Raw genomic sequence first — 19856 nt, 5'->3', positions numbered from 1 at the left:
GGGACACATAGTTACACTAAAGTTAACTACTTCACTACAGGCAACAGGGATTAGAGAGGTGACATGTTACAATTAATAATGACCTAGGGTGTGACATACACTGCTGCATTATGTTATTATTTTACAATATAACTATTATCTTTCAGCCTCTTTTCTGAACTAATCTGCCTTAATTAAAGCAGTATTTTCCCAGCATTTATCCCAGACCTTCCCAACCAAACACCCCACCACAGGAAGTGAGGCAGTACCTTCATTTCTATACAAACAACACACGTTTCAGAGCACAAAAACAGGCAAGTACAGATGGAAATATGTTCAGCTGCTTGGCAGGGCAGGAAGTTAAGGAGCATTTTAACAATTCAACAGCCTTCACTGGCCATGTCAAAGACTGACACCTCCATGATGGGTGTTTATTTGGGATGACAGAAATGAGTGCTGTTCAACCTCTTACCTGTACTGAGGCAACTCAAAGAATTCAAATGGCACTGAGAGAAGTTCAAGGGTAAACAAAGAGAAAAAATATTTTATACACATTTGGTGGTTTAAATGTGATCTAGAAACAGAGCACAGGTGTGAATTGATACCCCACCTGCAGGTCCCTCACGTTGGGGAAGGGGATCCCGATGGTCACCACGGCCCGGGCGTTCTCGTCACAGAAGTCCAGCCCCTCACTGACCTTGCCCCTGCACACAGCAATGAGCAGAGCTCCATCTGCAACCATTCCCAGGGAGAAAAGCACTATCAGAAGGAAGTTCCACCAAAATCTTTTATACAGCTACACCCAGTATAGTGTAACACCCTGTGTGTATCAGCCTGAGAAAGGTGAGCGGATATAAGCAGATATTTCTTAAAGGACAGGATTAACTCCCCCTTGATCAATAACTTTGACTGTCAACTAGCAAAATAATTTTACACTGTATAATAGAGTTCTTTTACACTATATAATAGAGTGGTGATTCATTATGCAAGAACAATGTGTATCTCCAACAAAATTTCATATGTTAAACCTTGAATTTTGCACTCCATTTTTTCCATGCTGTTATTCTTTATACTAACATTGAAGTATTTTGAGAAAAAATCCTATAGTGGCTGGAATTTAAGGTTAATTAATATAAGACTGATTGATTTAAATCCCAGCTATACAATGTACTGTAAGTGATTCTTTGAAAAGTCACTCTGTACCCCCTGGCAACACCTGCACACCTTTACACACCTCACTGGGATTATACATCAGCCTGTACTTCCCTATATCCCCAATATCCTCATGCCACAATAAAAATAGCAGTGAACATAAATACTTTCCTTATTTATAATAACTTACGAAACTGAAGTCCATATAAATACTTATCCTTAGCTGCTTCTAATTGTTAAGCACTTACAGAATCCCCTTATTCTTTAAACTTGCAGAGTCTCTATCAGTTATCTGTATGTCTGAAGAATGTACCTTTTTCCCCTTTACACTTTATTGCATCATAGTAGATGTTCAGCAACTCATCAAAGTCACTCTTTGCCCCTCCCTGAGGCTCTGCAATCACTGTCTTCACCAGCTCCAGGTTCTTCCACAAGCCAGTGTGAATCCAGCGATCCTTCAGCTTGTCCAGCATCTGAAAACAAACACAAAAATCCACATCAATCACTTCCACTGTTCCAATAAAGCCCCTTGTTTTAGTGAAGCCACACTATTCAGTTTTTGTATTTGTAAATGCAAGCTGCCCTGCCATGCACAAAACTCAGCCATGCAGCACTTGGCAAACATGGGGGCCACTCATTTTGCTAATTAGAAATGATGTAGATTTTTGTTATCAAGGCAAAACTCTCTAAATCTGTAAGAATGGACACTAAAGAGCATCTCCTGGTATTCCTCAAAGCAGGGGAATGTCAACCACAGAAAAAGGGAAATCACCTGTTTTTCTGATTACCAAGTAAGAGATCCAGAAGGAAAGCTGGAAACAAATTCTAAATTACTTTGAAACAACTCCTTATATCTTAAATTTCCAGAACACTTCAACATTTTAAAATGTACACAGTGAGGAAATATTGATGTAGGATTTACCAACAGCCTCCTCTGCTTCTTGAAGTTCTGAACTGTGCACATTTCACTCCAAACCAGAACATACTCAAATCTGGCAGGCAAATGAGCTTGTTCCACATTTAATTGAACCTCTCCATCTGAAACCTGCACTTGCTCCAGTTCATTCCTCAAAATGAAAAAAGCCACAGCATCCCTTAATTCCAGCCCACTTGCCTTTCCAGTGCACTCCAGCCAAGATCTTGGGATTTGGAATGGTTAAACTGTTACAAGATTAGTCTGTCCCATCACAAAGCACACGGTTTAAGTGCTACAGTAAAGCAGAATTAATTGTAACTAATTGTTGTCATATTTGGGTTTAAAGAGAGAACATTTGCAAATTTATAGGACACTGGTGACAAGACCCTTCCCATATTTCACCTCCTCAGCATTAAAGACCTGAACTCACTCCCTGACATTGAGTATTTGGGTTGGTTCCTTTTGAGGAACATGAGGGGACAAAAACTATGTTATTGCTGCATTTCCCTGGCTTTGTTCCAGCCTCTGCTCAGGGAACTACACCTGCTTTACTCCTGATGTGACACCCCCAGCAAGCACAGCAGGAGTAAGTGCTGAGCAGTGGGAACAGTTTCCTACACCCAGAATGGAACTGCAGAATAAATCATCTCTGCTAAACGTGTCTCTCCTCCTGTTTGTCCCCTTCTCCACCAGCTCTGTCATTTCCTGGCAGATCCTGCCTGTAATCTCTTTTTATATAACAGCTTGTAATCCTATGACAGAGCAATGACTGTCCATCTTCCAGCCCAGGCTGCCACTGTGGCCTCAGTTCTTGGATGTGACACGGAGAGAATTCTGGTAAAGAAAGAAATCAAACGTATTATGGCTCTAAGTACATCCATTTGGGACATTATCAGCTTCCCAGATTTCATTCTTCCCTCTGTGAAACTGGTGCCCCCACTCAGCAATCCATGTTAAACCCACTCCTGGCACTGCCTGCCATGGATGCAGAAGGAGCCCAGGAAGAGAAGGCAGACAGGAGATGTCTGGGTGGAACTGAATTCCACATTTCCAGACACAAAACTATCCCTGCTTTGACTTCTAAGGGTCCCTCATCCCTGACTTTCTCCTCTTCAGTCATCACACCCACTGCAATCCACAGGTATTTCTCACAAACACACCCCTGTGTTCTTGGCAGAAAAACTGTTGCTTAATTTAAGGGAACCAAAAATCCACTGACAGTCTCTGAAAGGGGAAGATTCCTCACAAAACCCCCTCCATTTCTCTCATATTTCAAAGAATTATAACTTCTGTTCATAGCTGCAAAGATGGCAGGAGAAAACCTTCCTCCAAATTCTTAGGGAAACATCTTTTCTCTTCCATGGGTCACCCAGCCCCTCCAGGCAAGGATCTCTTGGACCATGGCAGGTTCAGGTTGGTTTAATTGACACAAGCATCCCAACAGAAAATCTCCCATTTTTGATGGAAATAAGTGAATTATTCATGGAAATCTTTGGCAAGGACGGAGCAGTTCATTTAATTCACACACCAGCTATCACCTCTTCCATTAATGGGGTTTGCTGGGGAGGGAAACTTTCTTGAAGGCAGGAAAGTATCCACAAACACACAGTGCCCATGGTATGGACAGGCACTAAAACAACAGGAATGATGGACCTGACTGAATACAAATAAATAAAATATAGAACACACACACGCCTCAGCCGAGCCAGGAACCAAGTGCGGGTTTCTCATAAAAAATTATTTCACTTTGGGTTGAAAAAGTGCAAATGGGAGCAAGATATAATGCCAGGAATCACAGGAAGCAACCATTAATGCCCCCAGCCAGTCACTTCTTCTACCCAAGGGAATAATAGTTCCTGCAGTGGAAGGCAGGCTGTGTATATTTTATTAAATCCCTTAAAAATGGATTCTCCAATGGTTTATTAACAAATGGTCTTCCTCCAGGAGAGCAGAAAATCTTGTTAGAAAGAATCTGTCATCTTCCCAGGCACTGAAGGATGTTTACTTGGATAGCTTTTCCCTTTAATTCCTTGCTGCAGTTTAAAGACACCTGTGAGCCACCATCCAGAAAAACCAGGAGCTCAGGATTTAGATTTGCCATCCATCTATGTCAGCATTCCCCTATGGAAGCAGTTTTGGAAGTATTCCTGAAGTTTGGGAGGGGGGGGAAGGTGTTCTCCCACCATCTTTTGCCATTGTGCACCTGCCACTGAATTTCTTCATACAAAATATTCCTTAAATATTCCCAGGCTGAGTCACTTAATGAATGGATTACACCTTGCCAGCAGAGGAAAAGGTATTACAGAAACAATCCCTCCATCTAAAGTGCTTGGGGAGGCAACAAAAACCTTGAAAGCATGAAAGGATGTTCCAGAGAAATACAGAATATAACAGATAAGGACCCAAGCAGTGCCTGACAGCAGAGTGAAATAACTCTGGCTTTATTGGTTGGTTTAACAGTTATTAACTATTGATGCTAATTATCAGTTACAGTTGCACTGTGTGTGCCTGGATACCTTTAAAACTATGTGTTGCCTTGTTAGCCACTCATTTATACAATAACTGAACAAAAGGGATTTTAAGGTGAACAAAACTTCCACAAGTATCTTGTAACCCCTTAAAAATCTACCATTATACACTGAAAAACCCACTCCTCCAAACTCGGCTGGTTTTTCATCCTGTTTCTATGTGATGATATGAAGTTCCACTTCTCCTTGTTATTCAAATATTCAGGTAGTTGAGCAGAGCAAGGGAGCAGCCATTAGGTTTTCCTTAATAAAAATCAGAGTATTGGCACCACGGTTAGTGCAAAAAGTCAGAGATCCCCCAGGGAGCACCAGTGATCTAAAAGCCTTTTCCCAAGCAGCTCTTGCTGTGTTTGCTCCCAGAATTTTCTTTGTGAATAAGCACTGCTTCAAATCCAAGTTGTGTCTCCAGCAGGCTGGAAACGTGTTTGAAGGGTCAGGCAGAAGTTCCACAGGCAGCACAAAACTTCAGGGATGGAAAAGAGGAATCCAGGGCCAGCCCCAGATGGGGGACAGGATGGGCACTGGAGCCCCTCCAGCAGAACCTGGCTCAGGAATCTGCTCCACGTGGGACTAAAAGGGAGGCAGTGGCACAAAACAGGGTCATCACCCAACAGTGTATAATGGTAGATTTTTTAGTGTATAATGGTAGATTTTGAGTGTATAATGGTAGATTTTGAGTGTATAATGGTAGATTTTGAGTGTATAATGGTAGATTTTTAAAGGGTTACAAGATATTTGTGGAAGTTTTGTTCACCCTGAAATGCCTTTTGTTCAGTTATTGTATAAATGAGTGGCTAACAAGGCAACCCATAGTTTTAAAGGTATCCAGGCACACACAGTGCACAGTTACACCTTCTTCAGTATCACAAGACATTAATTTCTGTATCTTTGCTCTCCTCCTCCTCCTCCACTGATCTCCTCAACTCTATTTTGCTTCAGGACAGAGTAGCTCAGCCCTCAGCGAGAGCTTTTATCTTATCAGAGCAGAGGAGGAGGCTGAGGAGTGCAGAGACCAAACATTTTAGCAAACCAAAACATTTCAGCAAATGTTTTTGCTTCCATGCAGTGTTTGTATCTTGACAGAAAAACAACAGGTGTCAAAACCAAACAAAGAAGAGGCTTTTTTTTTTAACTCTCTGAAAACCTTGGAACTCAGAGACACTGGCAAGAAGAAACACAGTTTTCTTGTCTCACTACAAAGTGTTTCCCACCGTTTGGGCTCTCTGCAAAAAACCAAGGACAGGTTGTTTTATATCAGCTCGACCTGCATCTGCATCAGCTGCCTCCTCTCTCAGTAAAATTCAAGTTAAAATCCCAAAGCCCTGCAGACTCTGCCAGGCCCTCCTGTGCCTGGGAGCTGTGGGGCTGGAGGACATCACATTTTCCACTCCAGTAATCCCGAGGAGCTCAGGGCACAGATGTTTTCCTAATGGCTCTAATTCCACAGGTATTGCATTACCTTTCATGAGCTTCCAGGAGGAGATTTGCTGAGTCAGCTGGGAGCTTCCAGCTGGAACTTTTTGTTCCAAGCCCCTCTCCCCTCGGTCTCAAAGCTCCAGCCTGCTCAGGATGAGGGAGAATTCCCTGGGTGAATGTTCTGCTTCTATTAGGAGAGGATGAAACTGTCTCTGTGTTAGTGATAATCCTAAAATATATTCAGTCATTAAACAAATGCACTTGGTATGCTGATTAAACACAGTGGCCTTAAATTCAGGTTATTTCAAAGGAACCCTGGGGAGTTGATCTGGCCAGACTTCACCCATTTTTTTGGAATTACAGGCTCCTATTAAATGAACTTCTTCAAGGACTAAGATGGTTTGGAAAAGCACAGAATTAGCAGAAGTTATTTGACAGTTCTCTGAACTAAAAGCTTTGCCAAGCCTTGGTATGAAGTGACCTGGAATCCTACAGATACCTGAGCTCCAGGACTATTGGAACTCCTCACTTTGGGAAAAACAGGACTTTACAAAGCCAATATTTATTTATTAGCACTAACTTAACCCTAGTTATTTAGCACTAATTTATTCCATTTCCACCTTTAGTTAAAAAAACCCAATCAAACAAACCCAAACCACAGAAATTACAAAAAAAAAAAAAGTCTTTCGAGGTTTAAAGTGAACAGAAAGGAAACAACAGAAGGGAGAAAGTAAACAGAGGAAAAAAATGGGAATAAAAGAATGAAGGGACAAGGAAAAACTGCCTGGAAGGATTGCTATGAAAGGAAAAAGCTGAGTTTCCTTCCAAAAATAGGAGGGAAAATATTTGGGCTAACTAAGCAATAAAATCTAATGTCCATTAGCCAAATCTTTCAAATAAATTTGGAACAGCACTCTAGAACTATTAAAAATCACACTGTAAAAAGCACAATGTCCCTTAACAAGAGTAAAAGGTCACAGGGATGAAAAGCAAGGAACGAAACCCAATCACATTTATCAACATCACCAAAAACATTCCACCCTTTCAGAAGCACTGACAGAACGAGCACCTCTGGGCCACGAGTCATTTCCCAAATTGGCAGAAATAATTTACATTTCCCCTTTTTTTTTTCCTTCCTAATCAAGCCTTACACTTTATTTCTAAAGGTCATTTTAATCATATTCCTCACCAAAAAAAAAAAGAAAGAAAAAAGCCTGAATTTTGCTTGACACCCAGACATTTGCACTGCTCTGGGCTGGGACTACCCAGCCAAGAATAACTGAGGCCCTTGAATTATTTAAGCCCTTGTTCTCACTCAATTAGATTTTCATGAAAGGTTAAGCAATGGACTGATTCACAGCCCCTCCTCAGGTTTGTGAGAGGGATCCAACACAAGAAAAGGAGGTATGTAAAATTCACTCATTTGAATGACTAAGCTGATGCAAAATACTCATGTATCTTTTCAGTGAAAAAAGGAGTATTTTGAGTTTTAAATTCCGTTTTCTCCATTTCTAATTCAAACACATTCCATTGAAAGAGAACATGAAAATATCTGTGCCAAAACAGTTCATTTTTGAAGCCAAATTAACTTTCAAAACAAAGCATTAAATTCCCACTGTTAATGGGAAACTGGAGAGGAATATCAAGTGTCCATATAAATACCCACTCACAGGTAATCTTTTCTTTATGTGCCAAAAGTAAACTGATTTAATGCAGCATTTTAATGGCAAAAGGCCACACAGAGATGTTATTCTTATCAAGGAGAGGCTACACCTGTTTTGTACAGCACATTTCCCAACTATTTATTATCAGTGTTCTGACCCAGCCTGGTTTCCAGAGCACCAACTCTGGGGGAATTTCTGCCTGATTTCCTTTCCCAAAGTGTCCCAGAGCCTCTGGAATGAAATGCTCCATAACAGTAAAACAGAAAACAGTGAAGACAAAAATAAATTATTCAACATTTTTTCTGTAAATTGTAAATGTAGTAATTAAAGAACACAGGGAACATAATACCTTTAGGGAGTTGGAGTCCTGTGTTTAAGGAATATGAAGACCAGGCAATACAGAGAGGAATTTTAATGTGGAAAGAACACAGAAAAGGCCTGAAATAAAAGGAGATCTTGTGGAGGAATGAGCCCAAAATGTATGTTCAGGTCAGTCCAACTTCCAGGGGAAAACACACATCCCTCATGTTTTCCAGCCCTTATCAGCTGATGAGGAAGATTTTCTAATGAGTATTTAACTGTTAACTCTTACCATCATCTACAGCAAAAATCTAAGCAAGTGCAGAAAATAAAAGCCAAATTAGCTAAAAGGAGAGTGATTTTAAAAACCTGAACTTGCCCAGTCCAGATTCCAAAGTTAAAAAACCCAATAAAATTGCTGAGGTTGGAGAGAATGCTCAGCAGGTTCTTCTCTTCCATAAGAAAATTCACATTTTATTGGAAAGCCTTCAGCTATCCAGAGATGGAACCGAGGGAGCTGCAAAGGGACCTCATGTCACACCTTTATCTGATATTTTCCATTTACAGAGCTATGAAGAAAGATCTCAGAGCCTTTTCCTTGTAGAGTAGTGACTGAGATTCCCAATGGAGGGCAGCTTTTTCCCAGGAGATGTGTTGAGGACACTCCACAGGACAGACCACCTGTTAGGAAAAGGAAAAGGCTCTGAGATCTTTCTTCAGAACTTTTATTTTTAATTTTGGAATCAGGCTTGGGCAAGTTCAGGTTTTTAAAATCACTCTCCTTTTAGCTAATTTGGCTTTTATTTTCACTACTCCATGTGCTATTCCAAGAGACTGTTCCCTCAGATCTCTCTCATCATTTCTTCTCACCAGAAAATGAGTCAGAACAATAAAACTTTCAGTGTGATTTGCAAGAACCTGTGTGGCAAAAGGGTCTTTTAAAATCAATGTCATAGTTTGAAGTTGGCCCCCCCAAGAAGCGCTGTGCTGATTTTCTCCTGGAAAATTCTAACCAAACAGGAAATAAAAGCAAATATTTAGGACTGAGCAGGGTGTTGAGATGCCACAGCATCTCTCACATTTGGATTGTCTCTGATTTCCCACATATGCTGGGAAATGCAGGTGAAATCTGTGTTAGCCCACACAGTGAGGGGGAAATAAAAAAAAAAGAAGGAAAAAAAATAGATAAAGCTGCTGTGCAACTCCATAATTAAACTAAACCCTGAACATGGTGAAAAACCCCTGTCTTATGAACAAGGTTCTGATCACCATGTGCACACTGCAGCCCAATCAAAGGTGAATAATTCATCCTCATTTTCCAAGGCACAGTTTATGCATCACTCCACCCGGGGCCAGCACAGGGGAGTTCTCTGGTGGGATTTTTCTGCAGGGAGATGACAAAGTGAAGCACTGAACTGTGCTCCTGTGCCACCAACCAACACTGCAGCCCACGGGAGGTCTCTGTGGCACCAACAGGCCATCAATTTTTCAGGAAGCCCCTTTAAATAATGGAGGATGTGACCGGCGACAACAGTAATGAAAAATGAAATGTTTTGCACGCCAAAGACTCCACAATAACACGGGGAATATGTTGCTCCTGCAGTTAAAGAAGCTGCTTTTTTTTTTTAATAGAAATCTTTGCCCAAAAAACTCAATATGTTTTCCCCCCACCCAACCTGGAGAGGCCTTTGAAGTGTTTGCAGCTGTTTAGGAAGAACCTGGTTCAAAACAGGGTTTCTTTGTGGTTTTAAAATTAACCAAGACAAGAGGTTTGTGTGTTCCAGGAGCTGCTTGTACATCCACCCTAGGCTATCATTACACCTCCTCATTCCAGGGAGAGAGCAATCCTTCATGCCAGGAAAAGCTCTCCAGAAAAAAAATTCCTTTTCAAAGGGTTGTTCAGATCCTGGTTTGGAATAAAAGCCCAAATGATGAAGTGTCCCTGAAGGAAGCAGCATCTCACTGCTGCCCTTCACGGGCTAAAAGTCAAGTTCACTCATCTTTGACCTCTTTTTTCCAGAAAAAAAATCCAAGGTGGTGTTAGTGGCACATCAGCAGTGAAGCAGCATCTGGGAAAAGTGATCCAAAGGGATTCCAGTGGAATCCTGGGCACAAGGCCAACCTCAGCCACGATGCTCCCACAGCAAATGGGGTCAGGGCAGGGGCCTGTCCTGGGGAACCAACTCCAGAGGGGAAAGGAACAGCTCTGGGCTTTCACTCTTCTCTTAACACCACCAGAACTAACTCTGAACTTGGGTTACTTGGACCATTTCTTTCCTCAACAGTAAATCCTTCCTATACTTTCACCATGTCTTAGACAATACAAAGTAAATAAATAAATAACCCAGTCATATATAAATAAATAACCCAGTATTTCATCAAACTAGACAACTTCTCTCTCCTTCCCTTCTGTCCCCCTAAAATAAAATGTAGGAAAAGATAAGAACAGGCTTTTCAGCCTATCTCAACCTGAGGAAAATAATTTCTCACCTCACAATCAAAAATAGGAGGAAAAACCTGAAAACAAAGTTTTCAGTGTAACACAGTGCAAGTTATTTGTTTCAAAGCATTTTTGCTAAAACGAATCCATTACTGAGCTGTGAACTGAATCCAAATGCCAGGAATACTCTTTAGAGTCCACTGTCTCACTAATTAAGTGGTCTCACCAAGAAGCTTGGTTACCCAGTTAGAACTAAACCAGGATTTTCTAAGACAAGTTGGTTACTGACTTCCCAAGGAAAAAGAATTTCCCTGAATTTAAATCAGCCCAAGTATTCCTTTCAATGCATTTAACATTCAGATTCTCGTGTATGCTGTTGCATTGCTGATGCAGAACATGCTCCCTAAATATACCCTTTCAAGTATATTTTATCTCATATATGGTGTTTTTCACACATGAAGAAGTCACATCTCCACCACATCAGCAGTGACCCTCTCAGACATGCCAAAGGGACCAGGAACTCTGCAGGTTGCAACAGTTCAGAACAACATTAATGTCAAAAAAACCTGGGCAAGACACACTTTCTTCTTAAAAATAATGTTGCTTATGGATGTTGTTCCCAATTCACAACTGTTGTTTCCCAGCCTTTCTTAGCCTGTCATTCAAAGCTCTGAGGAAAAAGACATGTTGGCTGTAATTGTTATTTACTCTTTGGACTCCATCACTCACAGAGTGCAAAATCTCTTGACTGTGAAAACTCATTTTCAATGCAGTTCCTACTTAAATGGGAGGGAAAATATGCAAGCAGAAAGTGTTAATTACAAGGGAAATGGGAGCATGTGTTAACCAGACACAACAATTCAGCTCGCAGCACTTTGACAAGGCAGAGCTCAAGAAGTGAGAAACAATAATAGATTTTTTCGTTTCTTTTCCTGATGCTGTAAGCTCAGGGTATTTAAACCAACAGCCCAATAAAATATTAAACTGCACAGCTCTCAGGGTGTGAAACTCACAGGCCAAACACTCATCTCCCGGTGTGGCATCTAATTTTTTCAGACATAATATCCAATAATCCGCCACCGACTGTCGCTCCGGGTTGTGCTTCACCTGCTGTGCAGCACCACCAGAAATGTCTGCTCCGTGTAAAAAGCAAGTGCCACAGGGCACCTGAATAATTGCACAGCCCTTGCTGGTCACCACAGCAGCTCAGCAAGGCAGGGAGAGGGGGTCTGTTCATTCTGGGCAGTCAGGAATTCGAAAGGATGATGTGGGACCCAACCCACACCTGGAAATGTCCCCGGAGCCAACAGGGCTGAGGTTGAACGTGGAGTCCCCCCAGCCAGGGGGTACTCCAGGATTACCCAGTGAGTGAAGTGTCTCACTGCAGGAAGAGGTGCCTGTGGGCAGCAAACAGCCCCATCCCCACTGCTGGGGGGGCTCCACAGCACGACAAGTCACAGCAGTTCATTCCTTTCATGTCACCTCACCCCGATTTCCACTCACCCAGAATATCCACCTGAGTGACTCTCTGGGTTGTTTGGTTAATATGCAGTGAGACACACTCAGGGAGGCTGCAATCTCACACCAACAGCTCCAGAACAGCCAAATAGTTCAGAAAAAGACCACCATTTCCAAACAAGCATCCTCGTTCTCCTATTAAGGTCAACCCCTGGAAAACATGTTTAAAAAAACCACAGTAATGTTTCATCCCTGAGACTGAAAAAAAAAAAAAAGGGATGCTCACGCTCCCTGCCTTGAGTGTGCAATACCATCCCTTCCCCTGAGCTGTCTGACACTTCCCTGACCTCCTGAGGAGCCACCTCAGTTCACAAGGCCACCTAGAACTAACCAGGAAAAAAAAAAAAAGAAAAAAAAGCAATAAAATGTTTTCCTTTGTTGAGGAGATGGGAATCAGCTGACACAGAATTAGAGTAGCACAAGAAGGATCACAGGGAAAGGATCACAGAGAACCTGGTGATTCTCCTGGATCATCTCCTCTACCTTCTCTAGGCATATCTGAGGTTTGATTGCCTCTGATTTCCCAGAAATCAGGGAAATCACTCCCTAAATGGTGCATATATCCAGGATCCTGTCACACCACTTCAGGAAGAAAACACATTGTGCAGCTGTTCAGATTGTCAGTTATGAGCCCCCAAAGATCAGATCTGACCTTTGATGCAGCCCAACATTTCCCTGGCCTGCTGTTGGTAACCACCAAAAAACCCCCAAACCCAGATAACTCAAGGTCAAAAACTTGTAAGTGAAAACATTCTAATAAATCAATATAAAAGTTCAGGAGAACTTCCACTCCTTTGGAGCACAACCCAGCACTATTGGCCATGTGTCTGTTGTAGCCTCTGTAATTCCACAAAAAATGATCCTGTCAGGGTGTGAACTGCCAGAAATCTAGTTTGGCAGAGTGATTTCATTGAGGACATGAAAGATAAATATTATATACCTGGTTATAGAAAAATTCTTATTCTAATTATTTTTGTACAAACTGCATTATTCCTTCTGCTACGGTTCTTCCCTATTTAAACCAATTTTACCAAAATAGTCTTCAGTGTCCAAAGCAAAGAAAAAGAGTCCTGATGGAATGGTTAAAATCTTCCCTCATACAGTGATTTTTACAGACATGCCCAAGTCAGTGGGAAAAACTGAAAGTGGAGACTTCAGAAATCACATCAAGATTTACAGGAGCTATTGGAGCTCTCAGAAAGCACCTGAGATAATGAACATTGAGCCTGAAAATTGTTCTTTTGGATGAATTTGAGCCTCAATACTGGACAGTTTATATGACAGATATTTAAATGATGGGAAAATAGAGAATTAAACTGAAAGTAGATACTGTATATGATTAATGGGAGGAAAAAAACCCCACAAACCCATAAAACAAAGAAGGTGAGATAAAGTTCAGAGAGAAAACTACCAGTGCAGAGTAGGAGTGAAAAACAAGCAATGGACAAGTAAAACAAATTCTATCCATGTTTATTAGACACAAATGCTGAAATGAATAATTTTTGAGCCATCTGAATTCCTGTCTCATCAGACAGAAATCACTTCTGGTTTTCAGCAGAGTGAGGCAAAAGGCCCAGCCCCAGAACCTGGCAAGGAGCCTTTTCCTTCCAAAGGAAAGTCAAACACCCCAAAGTGTCACCCCAGGGGCAGGAGCCCCTCTGAGCCCTTCTCAGCCCCCAGAACAACTCCAGGGCCTGCCAGGGGCATTGCCCAGCCCGTGGGGCCAGGACAGAGCTCAGGGTGCTCCTCACAGATTCCTCACTTCCCCTTCCATCCTCTGCTCTCCCTGCCCTGGGAGGCTCTTGCCCAGAGTTTGAGGGAACAGGGATGACAGGATTGCAGCCCCTAAAGCCCTCTCCTGGTTTTAGGGTTTCTTTCCTGCTGTCCCAGCCCTGCTGCAGCTGTTTGGCTCACAGAAACAAGGAAGGGAAAGCCTTTCCCTTGGGAGCAGGCAGCAAGTGCTGGGCAGAAAGTGAGGAGCATTATTAATTTACAATTATTTCATAACTCACCCCTGATGTGCCAAACCTGTTCAAAGGCCTCCTCTCTTTTCATCCCAGTGAATGTGATGTTGGGTACCAGCTGTGGTCAGAGCAACTAAAACTGGGTGACACACAAACATTCCTGTTCCCTGCATCATTTTAAGGCTGTAACAGTGTCAGTCACATTCTCTACCACGAAAATGATGCACAAAGTTAATGTTTATGTGACTTTAAAGAGCAAATCTCTGTTGCAAACCACACTTGGTGTGAACAGATCCCTACAGCTTGCAAATATTTACACACAGGAGTAAATCTCCTCCTTGAAGCACTTCTATATGATTATCAAAGAGAACATGACCTTGATAAAGCATTTCTGCTGCATATAATACATAGATACACCTAACAGGAAAAAAACCCCAATCTTATGGAATTTACTAGATAATTCCTCTCATAAGCTCTAAAATCAGTGTGACTAAACCATCTGTGGTGCAAACAACTGTTTTCCTATTTAATTTCCAATTCCCCTTTTAACTGCACAACCCTAATGGCTCCCAATTTTTTCCTCCATACACATTACAAGCAAAAAGACACTGTGGAATGTTTATCTCTTATCTGGATATTGTCATTTTACTGTCTCAAACTTCTAAAAACAAGCTTTTGGCCAGGGAGGAAATCAGTCAGCATCAGACCTAGTGGGGAAACCCTGCACTTGCTCAATGTCTGTGGCTTTACATAGTTCCAGATGTTCAGAACATTAATAATGCACTAACTCAAAACCTCTTTTTGAAACTTTAGAATGTGCAAATTGCATTAAAACCTCTTTGCCCTCATTAATGGTATTGTTACAATCCCAGTCCTCTGGAAAATGTTTTTTGGCATTTGTTTAACTTTGTGATATTGCCATTTACTCATTTTAACAGCCAGTGCTTGAATCTTAATGCTTTTAATAGGCCTGGCTAAACAGACTACCATCTTTTGGAAATTTACTGAAGTAATTTATTAAATAAGTAAAAGTTGTTTTGTTTTATCGATGGCAGAAAAAAAATGGGTCATTTAACTTTTTTACAAATCTGTGTTTCGGGCAAGTTTTAGAAATTCAACTGTTCTGTTGGATTTTCAGTGTTCAGTTCATCCTGGGTGAAAAGAAATCATTTCTCCCAATCTCACGTGTCTCAGCAAGAAAAGGGTCTGTCCCAATAAAGAAGAGCAAGTGACAAAAGCTACTTTATATCACTCTAAACTTACCCCAAAATTCTCAAGGGAAACAGCCAATGCAACGCAGCATTAATTAATGACATGCTGATTGTGCCACCTTCCAAACTCACACAGTCCATGGCAATGCCAATTTATGATCATCAAATAGTCTGGGCAGGAAGGGACCTTTAAATTGACCCAGTTCAACCCCCCTGCAACGAGCTTGGGTTCTCAAGCAAAAGAATTCTTATCAATTCATCAATTTTCCTCATGAAAACAGTCACTCAAACCCACTACTTAAAAACATTTTGCTTCCAAGTTATGACTCCTCAATTAGCAGCTACAAATTAACCAACAATAATCCCTCAGAGGAGAACAGAACAGACCAGCCCTGCCAGCATTAACAGCCCTGTCCAAAGCTTATTTGGTACAACAGAAAAAGCTCCTAAGAAAGGTCAGTTAATTCATCATGATGGATTATCACTAAATTTATAAGCATTAGCATTTTTCTCCTCTCTGGATCCCTTGACTTTGATATGACACATATTGAATGGATCATCTAAGATGCAGCACCAGGCAAGATATATCTTAATGCAGACAGGTTGGCAACATGAGCCCTAATGGGCCTTATCTTAATCTTGTTTAAAAGCATCTTAGATTTCTGGGTAATCTTTTCACCTTCTGATATTCTCTTTTATAGAGTGTTTTTGCTGGAGTTGCTACTGATTTGCACATAAATGCATTTTTGTTGCATAGTGTCACTGGTTTTCAGAGCCCTAAAAGTGATTCAGGTTTGCAATTTAGTAACTGTTAAGATTATGCTTATTTTTTAAAAAAAGTCAACGTGCCAGAAGTCCAAAAATGACAATAAAAATTTGTATGTTGTTTGTAAATCATCCCATTCATGGTCCATGGCACATCCCAGCTGCCCAGAACAAACCCCTCTCAAACGTGGGAATGTACAGGTGATGTGTTGTCTTCCCACCCAGGTATTTTCCTCCATTGCATTATTAACTCCAGATATTTGCCATACAGATATTTTAAACACTCTTCAATTAAAAATATGTTTCTTCAAATACCTGACTAAGATAAAGGGAAATTTCTCCACTGTTGCTTTTTTTTTTTTCATTCACATTGCATCTGATAATTGCAAACTGAAATTCAAACTCCATCAAATCACCTGCATAATGCTACTCAAAATTCAGAGATCTGGCCTCAGCCTTCCAGACATATAAAAATACTTTATTTTTCACTTATTCCAAAGTTGAAACTTCAATTCATAAAACAGGTTGAGGTCTCAGAAAATCTGCCTAACTCATAATAGTGAGTCCGTGACCATGTGTATTAATCAGATCTTGACAGCCTTGAAAAATTCCTTTAAAAGCTGCAGTTTTTTAAGGAGAGGCAGCAATTGCCTGAAAAAATCTCTGAAAAACAGTCTGGAAATGCAGATATTCTGCTATGATGAAAGAAAAATACCTTGTTTTCCCTGTACTAATATGCTTACATTAGTCTGTGTTCTCAACATATTAATCTCAGACCTACAGGCAACCCAATCCAGAATAAAAGTAGTAGAAAGAAAAAGGGCATCCATAGAAAAATATTGGCAATGTGATTTTAAAAGATCATCCTTCAATTGTCTGCAATTTATATTTATCAATACTTTGGCTGGGCTGAGGGAAGTGTTCCCACAAAGAACAAAACACTCGGCGTGGAGCTGAGTGACCTTTCAGGGAGACAGGGAGGGGGGGAAGGGTTCCAGAGCTGCCCAGCAACCCCTTTCCTCCTTTTTTAAATGTCATTACAAAGTCTCTCCAGACTTGCAATCCACATTATTAATCTCACAGAAGTATTTGGTGGGTCTGTAAGATCAGCTCTGAGTTCTGTCCAGCGTGACACCCTCCCCAAGGTAACACTGAAAACTGAAATGTGCTCCAGTTCAATCCTCAAATCAACTGGAGGTGAAATTTCCTGTCAGATCATTCCCTTTGCATGGGAGTGTGTGGGTTTGTGAGGTATTAAATAAGTGTACAGTCAGTAACCTGCTTTTTTCAGTGGCTCCCATTACCTGGTCTGATGAGGTCACCTAATGGCTGCTGCCAGGAACTGCACTGAGACAGCTCTGGAGACACAGAGCCAAGAAATCGCTCTCCCTTTGCAGCCCCATCACTTAAACAGTAAAACATCAAGGGTTTGTATAGAAGAATAATCATTTTTTATTTCATTTTGTGAAATATTCTCTGTTAAGGAACTTTAGAAATGAGGGAAAAGGTCTGAAACCTCTGTTTTCACTATACTGGGCATTTATGATCATTTAGTAGGATTTTTTTGAGGGTTTTCTTTTTTCTTTTTTTGTTTGCTGAGATGATTTTTTAAAATCACAAATGATTCTTTAAAATTTAGGAAGTCAGACCCTTGCAAGCATTACAAGAAAAATGAGTATGAATTACAGAATTATACTGCAGGTTTATATTCCTGTTCCTGCCCATAAATAAGAGCAGGAGCTAATAGAGAAGAAAGCAGAAGTACTGGGAGGTACAGATTAACCATAATTAGATATCTGTTGTCAGTGAAATTAGATCTTGCATACTCTGAAATGAAGAAATTCGATTCCTTTCAGCCACTGCCAGTGAGGAATTCCCCTGACCCAAGAAAAATGGACTTCCATCTCCAATGCAGTGACATGGAACAAGAACCAAGGGGAGAAGAAATGAACTGGATGAATCCTGCATTCCAACAGCACAGAAGGGACATGCCAAGGCATCCCTGGCTCCTGAGTTACACACATGCAACTCCCTTTCATGATATGTGCTTACATGGAGGAGAATATTACTTTTTTTAGTAAATAATTCCAAAACCTTTAAAGAAACAATATAAGAAAAAAAATGCAGATCGGTCTGGCTTTTTTTTCTTTTTTGGTAAAATTAATCAAAACAATTTTAGTCATTACTAAGACACAGATAACTCATGAAAACAAACATGAACACGTTTTTTTTTGAATGCCAGAAGATAGGATACTCAAGAAATAACAATATAATCCCTCTGTGTTATTGCAGTACATTTATCTTATAAATATTTTTACGTGTGCTGATGCATGAAGGAAAAGCACAGTTTCGAGTAAGATAGGAAGAGCACGGATTAGGATTTCCTTACCTTATAAGATGGCAGAAAGCAGAGAATTCCTTGGCCAACTGTCTGACACACTGACAGCAGCAGTGCCCCCACCTCGTCCTGGAACTCGAAGGTCTCCGTGTGCTGGAAGGTGGCACAGAGCTTGCGGCCGCTGGGGCCTGTGCCCACCGTGCCCACCCACACCTGGGGAGGGCACGTGGAGAGGGTTAATGCTCAGCTGTGCAGCACAAACTGTACCAACTTACAGCAGGTTCCATCATAAATTGTAAGTGTGAAGGAATTATTGAGATAGCTCTGAAGAGATTCACTCCAGGGCTTTGCCACAGGGCGATAACTGCTAAGATGGTGTTACCAATATATATATCAATAGAACTTCTCCAGGGAAATGTGTGTCTAAATCCAAGGACAGCCTGTTCTGGACATTTCTTTTAAATTACAGAACGGGTTTGTCACCACTTTTCATTGCAAGTTGCTGTTTCTTGTAGCATGGGCAGCACTGGAGCTCAGGAGAGGTTACCTGGGAATTGCGGATGACGTGATTGGCCTCCAGCTGGATGGAAAACCTCACGCCGAGCTCCGAGGAGAAGGAATCCATGGGAGACAGAGTTCCAGATGTCAGGACAATTGTTCTAACTTCACCGAGGTCAGAAAAGGCCTAGGTGGGAGAAGAAAACAGAAGGAATCTAGAAAAGTCCATACAATCACTGTAAGCTCTGTGTTTGTTCTCACTCCAGTGAGCTGAGGCCTCCTCACCACAGCAGGGTTCAAGCACCAAAAACTGAGCATGTGGACGAGGGTCTTCTGCCTTGAACTCTTCTTGTGCCTGGGCCGTGCAAAGTAGGAGCTTGTGTCTGAATCCTCAGGGTGGTTTTCACTCATCCAGGTGTAAGTTTGCTGCAGAGCAACTCTGTAATCGTCTGCAAACCTACACAGAGATATGGGAGTGGCAGGAAAAACGACAAATGAGCCATCAGATTGTGAGCATTGAGCTCAAAACAATTAACAAAGTGTTGTTACAACGCATTTATGATTTAATTATAAATAATTTCGGAAGACAGTGAAACCTTACAATGATTACTAATTTTTAAATAACATTTAAATCAGTAATTTTCAGCAACTGCTGGTATTAGTAGTCAAGATATGAAGATAGTCAAATGATAAATGCTACACAGAAAAATATAGCCCATACATATTTCACTTGGCAATAAATCAAGCAAATTTACACCTAACCTTCAAATAAATTTCTTCACTGTTTAATTTATGAAATAACCCCCCAATTTGGTGGTATTTAAATTCTGCCCACTTCAGTAGATTTTTCCAAAGCTTTTCCCCAAATGTTGGCTGTGCTCAGAAGCCAAACACTGTAATTGAGGTGTTCCCAAATGAAAGAGGCAGTTTGGCAAAGCAGCTCAAGGAAAGGCCAGCCCAGAGCTTGGGCTCTGCACTTGCACTGACCTGCTGTTATCTTTGAAGAGACACAGGAGAACCATGAAGAGCCCTTTGAGCACTATTTGTGTGGCAGGGCTCACAATTGGGATCTCAACAAGTTCTTCTCTGCCATGCACAGACATTTTCTCTTCTTTTTCCAGCACAGTCACGAGATGTTTCTGTAAGAGGCAAATTCCACAGTGACAA

At 41.2% G+C, this 19856-nt stretch overlaps 1 protein-coding gene across 1 annotated transcript in view; it reads right to left on the bottom strand.

Annotated features, from left to right (window-relative positions):
* Nucleotides 1-19856, bottom strand: part of BRIP1 (BRCA1 interacting protein C-terminal helicase 1) — a 96364-nt gene that overhangs the window by 61593 nt on the left and 14915 nt on the right. Inside the window, exons 12-17 of the mRNA XM_018076825.3 lie at nucleotides 19677-19828; nucleotides 18975-19146; nucleotides 18739-18876; nucleotides 18243-18404; nucleotides 1445-1604; nucleotides 590-711 (exon numbers count right to left, since the gene is read on the bottom strand). Coding sequence (XP_017932314.2) covers nucleotides 590-711; nucleotides 1445-1604; nucleotides 18243-18404; nucleotides 18739-18876; nucleotides 18975-19146; nucleotides 19677-19828 — 906 coding nt within the window. The remainder of the gene's footprint in view (nucleotides 1-589; nucleotides 712-1444; nucleotides 1605-18242; nucleotides 18405-18738; nucleotides 18877-18974; nucleotides 19147-19676; nucleotides 19829-19856) is intronic.

Source organism: Manacus vitellinus, unplaced genomic scaffold (assembly GCF_001715985.3).
Source record: "Manacus vitellinus isolate BGI_N305 unplaced genomic scaffold, ASM171598v3 scaffold_32_pilon, whole genome shotgun sequence".
NCBI lineage: Eukaryota > Metazoa > Chordata > Aves > Passeriformes > Pipridae > Manacus > Manacus vitellinus.
Note: the sequence above shows the minus strand (reverse complement) of the source record. Positions and strands in the feature narration are given on the sequence as shown.